The following is an 18844-nucleotide window of genomic DNA, read 5'->3' as shown; positions in this document are numbered from 1 at the left end:
TAAAAGCAACCATTGCCTACTCTATAATATTACGCTTGCCTCAAGCTCGGGACAACAGGTATATTCTTTCAGTATTTTATTTCGCTGGAGACAGATCGTTACTTACGCCAAATTCACACATTTTCCTGTAAGCATTATTTCACTAAATGGGTGTGTACATCACACCAAGTCACCTTTGTGTGTACGTCTAGTCCACGTCTATTACAGACCACAGTGCACTTCTGGTTGGCTGCCCATAGTACAAGTGTAACTTTTATGAACTTGTGCTTTTTCCTTGCTCCGCCTAGTGCTGATGCTCCTGGTCAGAGACAATGCATGGAACATATCTGCTTTCTCCGACTGTGGAAGTGAATACAGCTGCTAGTGTAAATTCAGCGTTAGTCTGGGATAACGTTTAGCATGTGTCCAGCTTGGAACCTGGCCTTAAGAAACTGGAATTTACACACTCAGAAACTACAACTCAGTGCTGCAAAAACAAACTTAAGCTGGGCTCACAATCTCACACTACAGGATAACTGGGGCAATATCAAGGCTGATTCACCCCTCCCGACAATTGCAGGCCAGGGGCCAGGGACTGATGGCTCGTCTCTATGTGCGATGGGGGCGGGGGGCTTCGCCCCCATGGGAGAAAGAAAGAGAACATGTTTATTCTACCATGTAACTCTAAAAGCTGTGACTGGCCATTGTATGGTGTTACACCAAAAGTGGTGTTTTCAAACCACCTACTGAATGTCACAATCTAATATGCTTCTTTGGGGACAAGCAACTTTAAAACTTGAATTGCACCCAGGTGGTCTCATTGACTTCAATGTTAATGTCATTCCCCCCTCACCCCCCTTTTCTTTTGTTTGATCCAAGTCATTTCAAAGCATTCTCAAAGTGCTTGCTGTGTGCTAGCCCACAGCTTGATAAACCTGTTTTATGATTGGTTCTCACTGGCAACTACCCCCCACCCTGGGACTCTATTCTGAGAGTAATCATTGCTACAGTATAGAGTGTTTGTTCAGTAACAGGTGTCTCTCCAGCTCTCTAGAGGGGACCGTACCTATGTTCCCTGGGTCCTATGTTCCCCGGGTCCTACTGTATGTTCCCCGCTGTCCTAGGGAGAGCGGGGAACATAGGACCTAACCTAAACCTAACCCTAACCCTAACCTTAGTGGGGGAACATAGAACCCGGATAACATAGGGATGACTAGCCTGGTATCCAGCCTGCTTCGCTACGTTCGGCGGACTTTTTTTTCTCTCTTCGCTTCTCAGTCTGGAATGCCTCCTATCTCCAAAGGAGGCGGGACATGACAAACGTTTCGAATCGTGCCGTGGCTTCTGATTGGTCTGTGGTGCGGGGCGGGACAAAAAAAACTGTGTGATCGTTGTGATTCGTCATTCGTTTGAACAACATCCAATCAGCAACGACGTTGCCTAACGTAACATATCAAGTGGCCAAGCAGGCCAGGTTATATCGTATCTTGCATGAGCGGTAGATGTTTGGTTTCCCACGTGGGAAACCAGGGTACGAATCCCAGGTGTTAGTTATGAATTGATGAGATGAGCCCCTCCGGAAGTCTCTCAAGCCGAGATTTTGCCCGTGATCACTGATGTAAACACTATGCGGCCCATTTGGGACAAAAACACTGTGGACAGTTTTCTGTCTTTAGGAAAAAGTCAGATATGAAAATATATATATATATATAAATCGCGATAAAAATACGCGATCTAGGGCATGGACCGTCCGCTCAGGTTTTTAGCTGTGGTGGACTCGGGATGGAGTTAAGAAGTTTTTCTACCGTACCACTCGTCCTAGTGTAATATCATATAAAAGGTAAGAACAACATAGTTCGTGATTCTCCTAACTGATGTGTCTTTCACTTTAGCAGTCGTTTATGTTGACTTTTCACTGCGAATAAAGGCATCAATCTGTATGGATGAGGCGTCAACTATATGAATACTTTTGATGCGATCTCACTGGGGATGTTCATATTGTTTATTCGTCACGGCCCCGGTATGTAAAGCCCTTAAGTCTCCTATCGGTGTTCTGAGGTAGATTGTTGAGCCTAGCATTGGTGAATGATGTCAAGTGGACATGTGCAGTACACAGCCTGGTACCAGCTGGCAGAACATTTGAATAATACATGGAACAAGAGTTCAAACTCAGTCCTGCATCCACTACACAGCACACACATAGTCCAAATCACTGATAACACCGCACACTCACACTCTCACACACACACACACACACACACACACACACACACACACACACACACACACACACACACACACACACACACACACACACACACACACACACATATGAAATGCACAAACAAACAATGGCTGTTCAGTTATCACCATGGAGTGAGAGGAACTCATTGATTACGTACTCAAGTCTCTAAAATGTGAGCTGAAATGGATACAATGGAGCCTAAGTCTTCCTGGTATGTTATACTCCAAGAGTCATCTAGCCTCCTCCAGTCCAATAACTATTATTTAGCCATTTTCCAGTTGGCGTCCCTATTTTGGGCATGTGGACATTGTAGGCAAAAACTTTCTATGAACATCCAAATGTTTCAAAAATGTCAAAGATTTTCTAAAATATCAGATCCATAAGCTCACAAAGCGTTGCATTGTGTTACGTTGTGAGCTTGTAGATTGGCTATTTTTGGTGAGTATAAAATATGGCTAACTGGTTAAATACAATAAGGTAAATAATACAATAATGGAATAAAGGTCCATATACAAGAACACAATTACGTTCTTGAGTTAATGAGAAAGTGAACATTTACTCCAAATTTGATTACATTTCGTCAAGGCGTTCCTCTATCTATCTATCTACCCAGAAACATAATGCCTCCGTCCATGGCTGTCATTTGGTGGAGGCATAAAAAAAAAACAATCTACCCAGATTTTAGTACGCTGTCCCATCAGCAATATCATTTTTAGTAAATACATTTCTCGACGAAACCTCTGCTTTAGCTTGACTACTTCTTAGGTACTATTCTACAGTGTTATTCCAAAAAGACAGGTACTCTCCTCTCTATTTATTTTGCAGCATGTATCTTAGAGGCATCATTTCATTTGAATGCCCACCACTCACCCCATAGTACAGGTTCTTTGCCAGTGTGTGAATGAGGATCATCTTGCCGGTGGCAGCAGTCCCATACAGGCAGATGGAGGTATAGAAGTGGTTGTACCAGAACATCGAGCGTCCCAGCAGAGTGACCATCAGGGCCACAATCAGCACCGTCAGCAAGGTGACAAACCAGCTCAGCACAGCTACTCCTGTGGCATAGGCTAACTCCCGCACATAGCGCCCACCTGGGACAGAGTTCAAGTGTTAGACACACACATTTGGCTGAAGCCCTATCATTATATTACCATGTCATAACTGTCGAGTGGAAACCTTGCATGACCAAAACTAGAAATAGAAAAAAGGACCTGTGTTCCATTGGATCGACAGAAGTAATTATTTAGTGAAATATGGAGATACAAGGTTTCAGCAATTATATCCAGGTTAGGATATCCTTCATTTACATTTACGACTTGCTATTGCCACTCACACACACACACACACACACACACACACACACACACACACAAAATTAAATAATATGTTAAAAAGTGACTCACCCCCATTGCCAGGCAATGAAGCCTTCTTGGCTAGGTAGATAAAGGTGGCTGCAGCCACCATATAGTTGAGGATGGTCCCCACACGGGCCGGGTATGCCACCACCACCACCCCCAACAGGTCAAAAAAGACCATGTTGCCATGACGATACTCCGAGGAATCCGCCAGCTTATCTGACATCACCAGATGCTTCAGCACTGCCAGAATGTTGTCTCCTGGAAGCAGGAAGGGAAATAAGAAGGTGGAGGTGTAACTGCAAACGTGAAAGCCTGCTTAACCCATTAAGACCTGAGGCCAATTCTAAAAATGTTTTTTTTAACAGTTTTTTTGTTTTTAATATAAGAACAAAATATATAAAAAACTAAAACATCTCAAAATATTCTGAAGTAAAGATTTGAGTTACAAATGTTCGCTTTAAATATATATATTCAAAGATACAAATTTTCACGCTTTAAAAAAAATAGCAGATCTACACGCTCATAGTGCGGCACTCGGTACCGCGCTATGAGCTTGTATATCTGCTATTATTTGAATAGCCAAAGAAATGACTAAGATGACACAGATGCGTTCCCAGTCTTAATGGGTCAAACAAGAGTTTCACCTCACTTTTACCTGTAATTGTGCTGTGACAGAGTTGATTGATTTGATTGAAAGAAACTAAAAAACAAAGTCAAATGTGAGTGGTGGTTCCCAACCTTTTCTGAATCAGGGCCTACTTGAAAATCTTGAAAGTGTTCGCGCTCCACCCATCTAACTGCCGTGTTATAAGTGGTCAGAAGGGTGGTCCGTGTGCATGTTTATTTTAATGACCAATCAATCGATTGTGTTCCGGCTTGGATCAATGGAACTAAGATGGTATACTTTAAGTTCCTATTTATCGGTATCACAATAAAAACACATTTTTCCAAGGTTTTAAATAAAAAATACCATGACAATGGTACACAGGCTGGGAATCGCTGATGCAGAGTAATGTTGTAGGGGAGTGACTGTGTGATTCACTGTTGACAAAACAAGTGACTGACAGACTAAACAGTAGGTAAAAGGCAGGCCCAAAGACAACTTGTGTATTAACCCATTCAATCCGGGAACGCATCTGTGTCATTTTAGATTTCTTTGGCTATTCAAAAATAGCAGATATACAAGCTCATAGCAGCACAGAGTGCCGCGCTATGAGATTGTAGATCTGCTATTTTTGAAAAAGAAATCTTGAAAATGTGTGCAAATCTTTGAATATATATAAATACATTTTTAACTCAACTCTTTGCTTCTGGGGGTCCCTGGAACAAAATATTTTGAGATGTGGGGGTCCGCGGACAAATACATATCATTTTGGGTGGTCCTTGACATGAAAAATATTTGAGAACCACTGATATTATAGCGTTATAATATATATTTCTTTTTAAAACTGTTAGGATTTGGAAGACATTTGTAGAATCCCCAGAAGCGAAGATTTGAGTTAAAAATGTTTGCTTTCAAAAACACATATACATTGAAAGATTTGCACACATTTTCACGATTTACACCCCAAAAAATACAAGCTACGAGCTTGTAGATCTTGGAGGTTAAAGCTCCATGAAACCCTAGATCTTGGAGGCTTGGAGGTTAAAGTTCCATGAAACCCTAGACTGATTGTATAGTTTGTTTTCCTTCCTGTACAGGTAAAAAATTACAGAAGGGTAAAAACATGGCTAAACCTTGTACAGTTGTGATGTAGGCAACACAGCTTCAGCTTAAAGTTGTCACCTATGTTGACATGCCCAAAATACAGTAGGCTATGGACGCCAGGGTTAGTGTAGTTAAGGGTTTCGATATGAACATTTGAGCATTTTCACTATCACTTTCAAACATGCAGAAATATGAGTCCATAGTACATTATCATGCTCCCAGGGAAATAATAATAATTATCTAATAAGCATGGTCCAGTTTTTAGACTATTTTCTTTTCTGTTTTCACATGTTATTCTGTCCAGCACTTGTATGCAACTGTTTGCATACACTTGTGTATGCAACACACACACACACACACACACACACACACACACACACACACACACACACACACACACACACACACACACACACACACACACACACACACACACACACACACACACACACACACACACACACACACACACACACACACACACACACACACACACACACACACACAGGACAGGATAAACAAAGATCCATTGTTATGTGGCCTGCTGGCCTCACTATATGGCCAGAACATAAACATAACCCCATGTACTAGTACATCCACCCCTCATCTGAGATTGAATGCTTACTGTGTCACTACCCGGCACCACTTTGCCGTTTCTCAAATTTGTGTCCATATGGCAAAACAAAATGTATAAGGTTATCGTCATCATTTCAATCGATACTAAAATGTTACGTAATTTTATCAGCTGAACTTGGTGAACTTGGGTGAAGTAGCTGTTTTGGGCGACGCCTGCAGCATTCATCACCATGCAAACCCAGCGCTGCAAAGAGCAAGACACCTCCTGCTATACGCTTTCCTGTAACTACCTTATCATGATGATCAGTCCCCCCTCTACACAGAATAAAAATAACATTATCGGTTTCCTCCCCCTCTCTCTCTCTCTGACCTCTACTCTCTCCCTCCTCACTCTATTAGTCTCTCTCTCTCTCCCACTCTCTCTCCTCTACTCTGTCTCGTAATAATGCATGCACACTCTTGGTGGTTTAGTGTTAGCCAAAGAACAAAGAGGGGGAAGGGGAGTCCAGGTCAATCCATAAAGTGTCTGCTGAGTGCTGGTCTGAGGCGGCTGCTGAGGGAGAGAGAGAGAGGGGGGGGGGGGGGGGGGGGATAGAGAGAGAGGAGACTGCTCGCAGTAATAAAGTGCTGACTGACTGACTGCTAAGTAAAAGCAAAACAAACAAACAGCAGCACAAACACATGAGGTAAAATGAGGATGAGTGCAGTGGTAAGACACTGTGGTGTGTGTGTGTGTGTGTGTGTGTGTGTGTGTGTGTGTGTGTGTGTGTGTGTGTGTGTGTGTGTGTGTGTGTGTGTTTTTTTAAAGGCATTTTTAAAAAAAAGGCTATTTTCACTAATTTGAAATGTTTTTCAATACACAAAAAAATGCCTAATAAGATTAGGCGTAAGGGATAAGACGGCGTGCAAGATAGGGCCCTTAGAGTTATGCCAATTTATTTTATACTTAGTTGCGCCACTAGTGTCACATCACCTGCCGAAAAAGAGCAGATCTACAAGCTCACAATGCATCATGAGCTTGTAGATCGGCTATTTTCAGTGTGAAAACACTGGAACGCACTAACTCTTTACTGTGTGTGTGTGTGTGTGTGTGTGTGTGTGTGTGTGTGTGTGTGTGTGTGTGTGTGTGTGTGTGTGTGTGTGTGAGTGTGTGCGTGCGTGTGTGTGTGTGTGTGTCTTAGTTCTGAGAATAATGAGATCAGCAGTGGCGCTGACCAATCTGAAATGGAGGGGAAGAGGAAGGAGAGAGGATGCTTCAGCAAGCGTGTGACACAAGTATGTATCCCTCCTCCTCCCTGTGAACTGTTGGCAGGTTGTCATGGCAGCCTATCATTGTAAGGATCATCATCACCTTGACAGGCAGACACACCCATCAAACAATGTGCATATCATGTTGTCTGTTTTATGTGAGAGGATCCTAATGGAAATAAGTCTCTGACATTATTGTGTTTTTTTTATCCTCGATTGTCTTTTACCTCTCAAGTGTTCTGAGTGATGGTTTCTAGCAATCAAATCAGATCAACTGCTGCCATCACTTGGCAACAACACAACATGGTTGAAGGGAAGAACAATGATGGTGAAAATGTCAAGCTTCATGTGCACATAAAATGTTGATTGTGCGTGTGTGTGCGTACCAGCTCTCTGTATGGAGTCAGTCAGTATCCTGTCAGCCGTATCGTACTTCGTGTGGTAGATATACCCATTCTCAATGAAGGCTAAGTCAATACCTGTGAGAGAGAGAGAGAGAGAGAGAGAGAGAGAGAGAGAGAGAGAGAGAGAGAGAGAGAGAGAGAGAGAGAGAGAGAGAGAGAGATTATATTTGATGTCCTTGAGTCCATCCTTTTCAGATAAATTGGGACTTCATTTGATATTCACAGGATTAAGGGCTGCTATACAAAGAAACGTTCTATGTTTCCAATCTGGACTTTATCACATACCAAGCCTTTATTTATTTCCCCTGGGTAATGGGGTGATAAAGGGCAGATAAGCTAAAGTGCCACCGTGCACTGAATTGTTATTGGCGCAAACGAACCAAAACAAATAGTGGAAAAGAGTGACCTTTGATGGTTCAGAGAATGGTTGTGTAATGGTGAGATCACCAGCCGGCGGACCAGCAGCACCTGCCGTGTTTTTGAGCCAACTTCCTCCATGCAATATCAGGAAATCCCAGTGGGATCTGATATGACAGTAGCTGACCAATCAGCACAAGCTGAGGTGCCACCGCGTGCTGATTGAATGTCACTGTGAGTGACCTTGCTGTGAAAGGAACTCACTATGTCAAACATGGGCAAAAATGATACACCAAACAGTTGCTATGGATGGTGAGGGAGAATTCATGGAGTTGATCTGGGCGCACAGGAACATAAACACAGAGCTGAAAACAAGGGCAAGGACTAACGGCACCTGCTGTGTTCTCATCGCAAATCCCGGCTACATGTCATTCGATGTTCCTGGTGGACAGTAATGTTAAACAGTAACCTATTTATCTATTTTTTTTAATGTATCATCTCCCAACATTCAGCTTTGCCCAAGGTTGTACAACTTATGGCCGGCGTACTACAGTATATCAGTGCTCTCTGATGTAGCCAGGCCCGAGGTTGCTATAATTCTGACAGTTGTCTGTGTTATGCGTGTCTGTCTGTGATCCCGGATTATGCCTAAATATGGACATGCCTGACATCAAAGTACGGACGTCATAGCTGACTGACATCCCTCCCAGAGGGAGGGGAGGAAGAAGCGGAGGTAAAAGGGGGAGGGGAGAGGGAGAGAGCATTATGTGAAAATGTACAGTGACATATACCCCCACGACAACTAAAGGGAAAGGAACATTTCACCCACGCAATAACCCGGCCAATGCTGGGTACCGAAACCTGAACATGCTGATTTGTCAGCAAGCTGATATATGTCCCAGTCCCATTGACAATTTTGAACAGTCAGTGGTGTAAAGTAACTGAGTACAAGACAAGTACTGTACTTAAGTACAATTCTGAGGTACTTTTACTTTACTGAGTATTTCCAATTGTCTATACTTTTACTTTTACTCCACTGCATCTCAGAGGCAAATATTGTACTTTTACTCCACTACAATTATTTGAAAACTTTAGTTACTAGTTACTTTGTAGATATATATTATTACATTATAAAAAACATACATTAACCACTTCAGCCCTATTTTATACCTAGGCTATTTGAAAATAGCCGATCTACAAGCTCACAACGCGTCGCGATGCGACGCGTTGTGAGCTTGTAGATCAGCTATTTTCAAACATTTAGTACTGCATTTTGATACCAATACTTTTGTTCTTTTACCCATGTAAATGTTTACTTCTACATTGCAGTATTGATACTTTTACTTAAGTAAAACATACGAGTACTTTTTCCACCACTGGGAACAGTACCTGGAATGTTGCCAAAGTCCCTGTAGATACGGAAGTCAGTGTCAGAAGGAATGATGCCACTCTGAAATACCTCCTGGCCCACTACAGAGGCAAAGGGATGTTTGGCTGCCTGGACATATGCCTGGACCAGCCATGGGTTTTCTGGACCTGGGAGAAGATCAGAGGAGCTGTTATATGATCTATGACTGATTTTTTTAATTTTTTATCCATTATAGATCATATGTGAGGAAAAATGGGAACTTCAATGGATCATGAATCATGTTGTTAACAAAATGGCCCACAAATGGTATGGGCCAGCCACACGAAAACATACAGGATTACACATTCTATAGAAAAACATGGGACACACAGACACATGCACGAGACTGGCTTACAGAGAAAGGCCAACAAAAATGCTACCCAGCACGTGCACACACAGCGTAGTACCTGTCTGAAAGACAACCTCTTTGCCCCCAACTCCAGCAGCTTCCAGGTTGATGAAGGCCCGGATCTGTTTGGCCCAGTGATGTTGAGTAATGAATCCATGACTGGCCTAAAGGGGGGTTAAGAGAGGGAGGAGACAGAAAGATAAAAAAGAGCGCGCTATGAGAAAGTAAGTTAGAAGATAAAAATGGATTGGAATTATTTGGAGGGGTGAAGAGAGGAGTGGTATTTGAAGGGGCTCACAATGATTTGTTAGCCCCATATGGGATGGTCTTTCTCAAATGTTACCTGCAATACATTTTCCTCTGCCCCATTGAAGAGAAAGACAACTCCATGACGGAGGGGAGTGGACAGGTTAGCTAGAGAATGTAGAACTTCCAGCATCACTGCACAGCTCACCGCATCATCACTGGCACCTAGTAGAACAACATATACAGTAGTACGGGTGTCAAGCTTAGCACTGTGGGATAAAAAGGATAGATGGGGCACTGTTTCAAACCGTTTCAAATATTCACAATCAATATGTATTGAAAGTTTTACATTTGTGACAACAGTAACACTTTTCTGTTGCTGTGCACAGCAAGTGCATTGTACTTTACTATAGGTTCTGTGGCCTTAACACCTACGTCCCACCGCCCATATTAGTTATGGTGTTGGCCCATTAGCCACATTTAATATAGGATTTGTATTTACTTTTAATTTAATACTTTTTTTTGTTTGTGTGTTGTGTTCAGTGTGGTTGTTTGTATAAAAACAAGACCAGGAGACCTGGTTCTGCCAGACCCTCCCAGAATAACCGAGGTCCCTTTTATGCCCATGTATGGACGAAAGGGGGACGAAATTCTGTGTCTTTTATGCCCATGTATGGACGAAAGAGGGACGAACAATTATGCCCATGTATGGACGAAAGAGGGACAAAGCCTCATGTAGGCCGACCCCTTGGGTGCCCCCCCAATCTTCTGGAAGTCGTCCAGCTGGATTTATTGTAAACCATTCTTCATTTCAATTATTTCAAACGTATAAGTTATATGTTATAAAAAGCTAAAGATAACACTTTAGCTTAGCTAAAGCAGGTATGGCCCATGCCCATGCTCCCACCCTGGAGACAACAAAGGGGAAAAAATTGGTTAAGTGTTTCTTGGGGGCAATACCCTGAAATCCAAGCTCAGGAAAAAGGACTAGAAACTCAAAGCCCGGGGGATGTTTTTCCAAAGGACACAATCAGGAATTCTGAACTGGAAAAGTGTTTTTATTGAAGAAATGCTTCTCCTTCCATCAAAAATTGCCGTTGCAACATTATCTTCACTGCTCCCGTACCTCTGTTCATTCATGTTCTTCCCAGGACGTCCAGAAATTTACCAAGGTTATTATAGTTAAGATTAGTATTTTTCATTTGTTAGATTTTTATAGTTTTTTTTATTTGTTATTGTTTTGACATTTTGTTTTGGATTTCAGTTTTAAAAGCAGGTTTGCTAGTTTAGTAATTGTTTTCATAGTAACATGGTATTTGTCACGGGCGATATTCAAAAACGTTAGAAAAAGTATCGTAAAAAGAAATGACACCACTATTTTTATTCATTTACAGTTAAAACTGGCACAGCTAGATAATAGCTCTCATATTCACCCAAAATCAAATAAATTGACAAATAGTTTCCTCTAGTTAGCTTTGTAAACATGCAACACAGTTTCAGTTAGTTATCATTTAACATAAATACAACAATATAATAATAATAATAATGATATGGTCCCCCACTCCTTTGGGGTATATTGTCACAGTACATTTGCACATGTGGAATTTGTCGGATTTACGCTTCCTAACTATTAGGATTAGTGGAAGCCATTATTACAGCACCACGGGAGCAGATAAGTGTCTTGCTTAGTCACACTTGCATAGACCGGGGCTGGGGGCCAGAACCCATTGGGTATGGGCACCCCTTGTAAAGCCTTGTTTTTTTTTTGTTTTTTTTCATTTTTTATAATGCACGTTTGAGTTTGAGTGCATGTACCTTGGCAAACCCTTTAAGATTATTGACCAGACCGAGGTAGTGGTGGATTTTCAACTGGTGTTTTTCATAGACAATTGGAAGGCTGAATGCTCCAACCAGAACGAGAATCACAAGGGTGAGTCCATTGAACAAGGCACCAATGTAAGTAAGAAGCCAAAGTAGCACAGCAAACTTAATGGAGTCCACCAGGTCTTCTACCAGGAAGAGATGTCTCAGCTCAACTATCACCTTGTTGACTTTCTCCAGGAAAGCATCACCGTACTTATGAGCCAGGTCATATGAGAGATACGTGTCCATATCCAGGTACTGCTCAAAGGGGTTACCCTCATTGGACCTGTGGATAGCCTGCAGAGCACCCTTGTATATTCTGAAGGAGATGGTGACATTCAAGAGGGCCAGGCCTAAGTAGGCGCAAACGCTGATAATGCTGTATGCCGTCAGGGACACACACAGCAGGAGAGCTGTTCCAAAAACCACGGATGTGGTCTTAATATCGCGCCAGTAGAATAGATCCACCAGTACAGCAGGAGCTAGGGGTTCTACCGATGCCGATGCCTGTGCTTCTGGGAGCCGTTCTGTTGCCTCTTCCTTCTCCAACGGTGGAACTGCCTCTTCCTTCTCCTCTAACGGTGGAACTGCCTCTTCCTTCTCCTCTAACGGTGGAACTGCCTCTTCCTTCTCTAGCGGTGGAACTGCCTCTTCCTTCTCCAACGGTGGAACTGCCTCTTCCTTCTCCTCTAACGGTGGAACTGTCTCTTCCTTCTCTAGCGGTGGAACTGCCTCTTCCTTCTCCAACGGTGGAACTGCCTCTTCCTTCTCCTCTAACGGTGGAACTGCCTCTTCCTTCTCCAACGGTGGAACTGCCTCTTCCTTCTCCAACGGTGGAACTGCCTCTTCCTTCTCCAACGGTGGAACTGCCTCTTCCTTCTCCTCTAACGGTGGAACTGCCTCTTCCTTCTCTAACGTTGGAACTGCCTCTTCTTTTTCCTCTGACGGTGGAGGAGGAAGAATCGCCTCTACCATCTGAGAGGGCGAATGCATGAAAGTCATTTCCCCTTCGGAGGAATGATACAATGCTGCTTCATACATCTTTTCTTCTCTCTCTGCCCAAAACAAGAAGTTTGCAGTCTAAACGTCCCTTCCAAAATGTTCTCCCTTAGTCGGTTCTCAAAGGCTGGATGGTAGTACGCCACAAACAACAGAGAGACGTCTCTTTCTCTCTGTATATATATATATGTCTGTATCTGTCCCTCTGTCGTCATCAACAACCTGCCACACCATAGGCTGGTCTAACATCGCACACAACACAAACCGTTGCTATGTATGCCTACCAATGCCGATTTGTGCAGCCGTTGCATATATTTTACTTACAGTTCCACAAGGGCTAAGACACATTTCTTGAAACCATGTCAGTCATAGTACCGACATCATAGACTGGGCTCTGATCCAGTACTCTGACCCAGTACTCTGACAACAACGAAAGCATAATCTCAGTCCCTGGCCGTTCAGACCTGGCAGAAGAGATAATACAATTAAAACTTTAATACATAAAACTTACAGAAAGTTATCAGCTACCCCCCTACAAACTTGTTTTGTATCAAAACACTTGCATAACGTTCTTGTACAGGATCTGTTCTGCCATATCTCCAGTGAAAAGCATACATGCATGTGTATATCAATCCAAATTTACACTTCATTGACTATGCGTTTATGTTTCTGGAAGTTGTGCAGTGCTCTACAGATGGCTCCTCCTGTAGTTCAAACGCATTTAATATTAATAATGTTTAACAACCACTTTAGTGTTCCGGCTCTAAAACAAATGCTGCAAGGTCCTAGCACCGATCATATTTTGAAACTTATCAGAAAATACATAAATAATGTGGGGCCAGACTTGCGTGACTAAAAATTGTGTTTGGACAAGATGTCACAAAAAATATATTTCATGTGGAATCATGGTATTGTGAAAAATATGTCAGTGAAAGATTATATTAAAAATAACTTCTGCTTAATTGAAAATGCTACACAGCATCACTTTAATTGTAGTTATTGATCATAATACTGCAGCTTAAATTTTAAGTATCTTGGACTCACAAATAAGAGTATTAGATTTTCATGTTTACATGCATAATTGATGTGATGGAAGCTTTACTTTACTGTGATTAAGCTTCACAACAACTGTAAAAGAAAACTGTTTCCAGTAATCTCAAGCTAAACATCCTTAAAAGCCCAGATCACTGGCCTAGCGGTCTGGGTACCTAGGCTCCAATGTAGCCTTAGAGTCCCGGTCCCGGTGATCTTTACAGCATGTCTCTCCCCATCTGTCTCTCCCCGTTTCCTGTCCATCAACACTATACCTATAAATAAGGCAGAAAAGCCCTAAAGGATATCTTTAAAAAAAAAAAAAAAAAGACTCATGTTAGTAGTTGTCTGGACCAAAGTTGAGGTGGTGCATGTTTGAGCATTGTCCAATAGCAGAGCAGTACATAAGGAAACATGCAGACGAGAGTGCTGACTTCCGAAGTACATCTAGATAAAATGAATTCACAGACCAACCTCCTCAAACTAGGCTAGAATGGAGTGAGTTATTTCCCTATATGAAAGCCAAGCCCCGAGGCTTGTGGCATGTAAACCACCTGTGGAATGCGACAACCTGGCAAAAGAAATGTTCAACCCCTTCCATCTGATGGAACATTAAAGGAAAGAGTGCGGCACTGAGGAGAACTGAGAGAATAAAGGAATGATAAAAAGCAGAGGGAACTGGCTAGGCATGTGATTGGTTGAGATTAGAGGGGTTAGCGGTAAAGAACAAATCTTGGATACTAAGGGGGGGAGGGGGGGGGGGCGACACAAAGAGTTCAGAGAGAAACTGAGACAGGGGGAGAATCATGTGCTCAGGATTTCAGGATTGGAATTGTTGGGGTTGTTCAGTGGAGCTCTGGGTACCATTCGTGCCGCTGTCACTGCCACTTATGCCGGACACAGATTCATCTTTGTGCAACCCAAAGTCTGACCGAACATGAAGAAAGCTTGGGAGGCAGAGATGTAGCCCGTAAAGCAAAGCCTGAATACATAGCAAAATCCAGTAGAAATGTACCCATACGGGTCCATTTGGGTACACTTTATTTTTGGGTCCGCCTTTACACTCAAGAGATGTAGTTTACTGTGTGGATGATCATATAACACCTCCAAGATATCTGGACCACGGGGTGCAGGTCAAAGACAAAATGTATCCTGAAAGACACTAGCCACCCGGATAATGGGCAATTCTCACTAATGAGGTCAGGTAGAAGATACCAGCTGAGACGGAGAGGCTCAGGAGAAGCTTCTACCCCACAGGCCAGCTGGACCTTGAATGCAGACATTAAACGCAAGCACACAGAGGCAAATGCACGCACGTCGCACACACACACACACACACACACACACACACACACACACACACACACACACACACACACACAACCGCCTCCTCCCTCACCCCACCTCAGGACAATGTCTTCTCTCAAACCCGCACACGTGTACAACATCTCTCCTCTCCCTTGCACATATTTATATATGGAATTCTTACATGCAACATTTCTATTCTTTTTTGTGTCACGTTCAATTGCATACACACTTTGTTCTCTTTTTGGTCTTAGTCTTTTGTCCTGTTATTTATGTGCATCTATAGTTTTAAATAATATTAGGTAGACAAGTTCAACAAAAATGACGCAAAAAACTAACCAATCCCTTCTTCCCTCCCCCTCCCACAAAAAAAGGAAAGCAACCAATACATATATGACATTGAAACAACCAGACAAAACATAACAAAAAAACTGGGCAATACAAACAGTTGACATTACACCGCTGCTCATTTGCAACATTAAGCTCTCAAGTGCTACAACATATCCCAGACAGTTCGTATCTCAGTCTTTCCACATGCAAAATGCCTACCAGCTCTCTCTCCACCACGAGTCAAATTGAGGGACAGAGTCCAATTTCCATAAACCTCAGAATGCATCCCTTATCAATTGTCATACTATACACTACAGCAATTTACACGACTGCAAAGACCAAACGGAAGCGGGGGGCAGGCGGGACATCCACTTTACCCCCAGATCGTTTTCTGTGCTTACTTTGCACAGACTGTATGATGGAGTCAAGAGTCTAGCTTGAGAGACTAGGTGTTATGTGAATGTCAAACACAGTAGAGTACCAATGAAATCTAAGATTAATGTATGTAAAGAATTATGTAAACTTGGACATGTCCAGACGGTGTATAAAATACAATTCACTACTGTTCTTAAAAGTGTTTTAAGAGCTGTACGAATGTGACAAATAAAGGTTGAATGTGTACATTCACACAATGTGCATTCATACAAAGAGTGAATTGCTGAAACCCTGAGCACAGAGTTGGTTACAAATTTCAACAATCCAGCTACTGCGTGGATTGTGTGTGTTTTCCTGTACCACACCTCTGGGATCAATGTAATAGTTTGTGGACATTTGTGTGTGTGTGTGTGTGTGTGTGTGTGTGTGTGTGTGTGTGTGTGTGTGTGTGTGTGTGTGTGTGTGTGTGTGTGTGTGTGTGTGTGTGTGTGTGTGTGTGTGTGTGTATTCTCTGAGAACCTCTTTCTGGAAAGGGTGTGGAGCTAGAGCTACAACTGAACTCTGAAAAATAAATTCATTAATTGAAACCAAAGAGTACAATTTTATGACTGGATACAATGTGCTATCTAGCTCAGTAGAGCAATGTCTAGGAACTTGAAGGTTCCCTACTCCTCCTGGCTTCGTGTGTTCTTGAGCAAGACACCCAACCCCTAACTGCTCCCGGTGGGCAGGTTGGTGTTTCGCATGGATGTCGCCACTGTCGGTCTGTGAATTTGTGTGTGAATGAATGGGTGAAAGTAACACACATTGTACAGCACTTTGGCTATAGATGCTTTAGAACCGGGGTCATGTAAATAGGATCACTTTCTACTTAAAGTAGATTACAGTAATTTCCTGGCTTTTGTGGAGGGCTTAACATCCTTCTTTTATAGGCCGACATATTATTGTAAAATTTTAAACAGAAAAAGAATAATAATAACATTTAAATAAACCATGATTTTATTGTTAGGCTAAGAGTAGTTTGTTACCTAGAGAGTGAACACATTTATTTTACATACTTAAAAATATAGATGGTATTTCCACAATGTTGTATTAGTAGTACCAGTTTATTTGTAGCGTAAAGGAGGGGTTCAGGGGTTTGACACATCAGCAGAATTAGTCAAATGACCAACACCAAGGACTATAAAGGTGGGTTAAAAGAAAAGGGAATACTGCATTTTATTTTCCCATTGTATTTCTGGTCGGTGTGCCCTATATACGGGATGTAATAGTCGTTATGGCCATCATGGGTGCTAGTGCATTAGACAAACTTGCACATTGTCAGTGGAATATTGCTGACATATTGATATATGATATTGCTTATGACATATGATATGCTTTCCTCCCAACACGTTCAAGACAGATGGCCGCCCACCCTAGAGCCTGGTTCTGCTTGAGGTTGCTTCCCATGATTAAAGTGAAGTTTTTCCTTGCCACTGTCACCATATACTTGCTCAGGGGGTCGGTGGGTCTCTGCTCTATATGTAAAGTGTCTTGGGACAACTTGTTGTGATTTGTCACCATAGTAACATTTAATTTAATTGACACATCCAAACCAGGAATGCAACATCCACTCACAATACTGAAATTGTGTTAGTGCCTGTGTGGCACTCAGAGAAAACAGCACAGAGTGTGCCAGTTCACTGCACTCAAACTAGAGGCCTCGGTGTACAAACAGTGAAGTTCTGGAAACTGGACACATTATTATTGGCAAGCACGCGCACTCGTACCTGGACTGTTGGCCACTGTGTCAAAGTGGCAATTGGCCAACATCAAGTGCTGTGCCCCAGTCTTGGGCTCCAACTTCACTGCAATGTTGGTGACCCGGTCATAGAAGCTGGTGAAACCACCTAGAAAGTCAATGGAGAAGGAGCCAGTGGGTCGCTGCACATCCACTGTCAACCGGTGGGGACCATGCACACTCTCAGACCGGATGTGCTCAATCTGCTCCAGCAGGTATTCCACTGTCAGCACCTCATTCTCCCGGCTGCCCACCGGCCGCGGGCCCACGCTAGTGATGCGTTCCAGGTGCCGCCTACAGTGGGTAACCATGAGTAGTGTAGATGGAGGGGTGACAAAGAGATAGTTTGATAAATATCCAGAGCCACAACTTAATCATAGCCAATATACTTCATCATAGGACAAATTGTGAAAATAGTAGATCTACAAGCTCTTGACAGTCAACTGAATACACAAGTAAAATGTAAATACATGACATCTCTAATGTACATACTGTACTGCAACATTACAGAATCAAATAGTCAAAACTGTCACAGAAAAATAAAAGTGTTACATCTTCTGTAATGTTTGATGATCATCAATAGGGAAAACAGTCCAGCATGAAAATGAATCCATCTCCGTCAGCTATACACACTGTTAGGATATCTAACACCACTAAGGGAAGCTGACACTATAGGTCCAGGACAATAACACAACTGGTTGACACTGAAGGTGTAAGTGTGTATGTGCGTGCCAGTTAGGGAGCATACCTATGTTTCCAGGGTGCTATGTTTCCAGGATCCCCAGTTCAATCTACTGTTAACACACATTATCCCTCCTATTGTGTTGCAACCAGTCTGTTTACATTATGTAGCTTGCTACTGTAGCTAGCCCTCTACGAGACTAACATGCACCTCATTGTCAAGTACTATTTGCAATTTCAAACCGGGTGATGATAACCTATTCTGTCCACCACGGCTTGTCAACACGGACGGTGTGCTTGTCGACGCACAATCCCATCGGCTGGTCGCCGCAGGCACTCACTCGTTTTGCGGCTTGCATAGGTGCAGCGCCTCACAAGCCTCAAGTCCTCGCTGTCAGCACGCCTGCTTTGTTGTCAAGTAAGTTAAAAATCACAACGATGGGGTCGTAGTTCGACCCCAGGAACTTAGGAGGATCATGGAAACATAGGTCCCTTTGTCAGAACTGGGAAACATAGGACCCTGTTTTTATGTTCCCATATACTGTAGGACCCAAGAAACATAGGATCTGGGAACATACAGTAGGACTCTGGGAATATTACG

General features: G+C 42.7%; 1 protein-coding gene across 1 annotated transcript in view; it reads right to left on the bottom strand.

Annotated features, from left to right (window-relative positions):
* The window catches only part of ermp1 (endoplasmic reticulum metallopeptidase 1), a 48001-nt gene that overhangs the window by 25883 nt on the left and 3274 nt on the right, over positions 1-18844 (bottom strand). The window contains exons 2-8 of the mRNA XM_084045989.1: positions 17552-17856; positions 9976-10103; positions 9691-9796; positions 9265-9411; positions 7501-7593; positions 3628-3840; positions 3095-3315 (exon numbers count right to left, since the gene is read on the bottom strand). Of these exons, the coding sequence (XP_083902115.1) occupies positions 3095-3315; positions 3628-3840; positions 7501-7593; positions 9265-9411; positions 9691-9796; positions 9976-10103; positions 17552-17856 (1213 nt within the window). The remainder of the gene's footprint in view (positions 1-3094; positions 3316-3627; positions 3841-7500; positions 7594-9264; positions 9412-9690; positions 9797-9975; positions 10104-17551; positions 17857-18844) is intronic.

Source organism: Gymnoscopelus microlampas, assembly GCF_963454915.1.
Source record: "Gymnoscopelus microlampas genome assembly, chromosome: 21".
Taxonomy (NCBI): domain Eukaryota; kingdom Metazoa; phylum Chordata; class Actinopteri; order Myctophiformes; family Myctophidae; genus Gymnoscopelus; species Gymnoscopelus microlampas.
The sequence above is the reverse complement of the archived record's forward strand: the minus strand, read 5'-3'. Positions and strand labels throughout refer to the sequence as shown.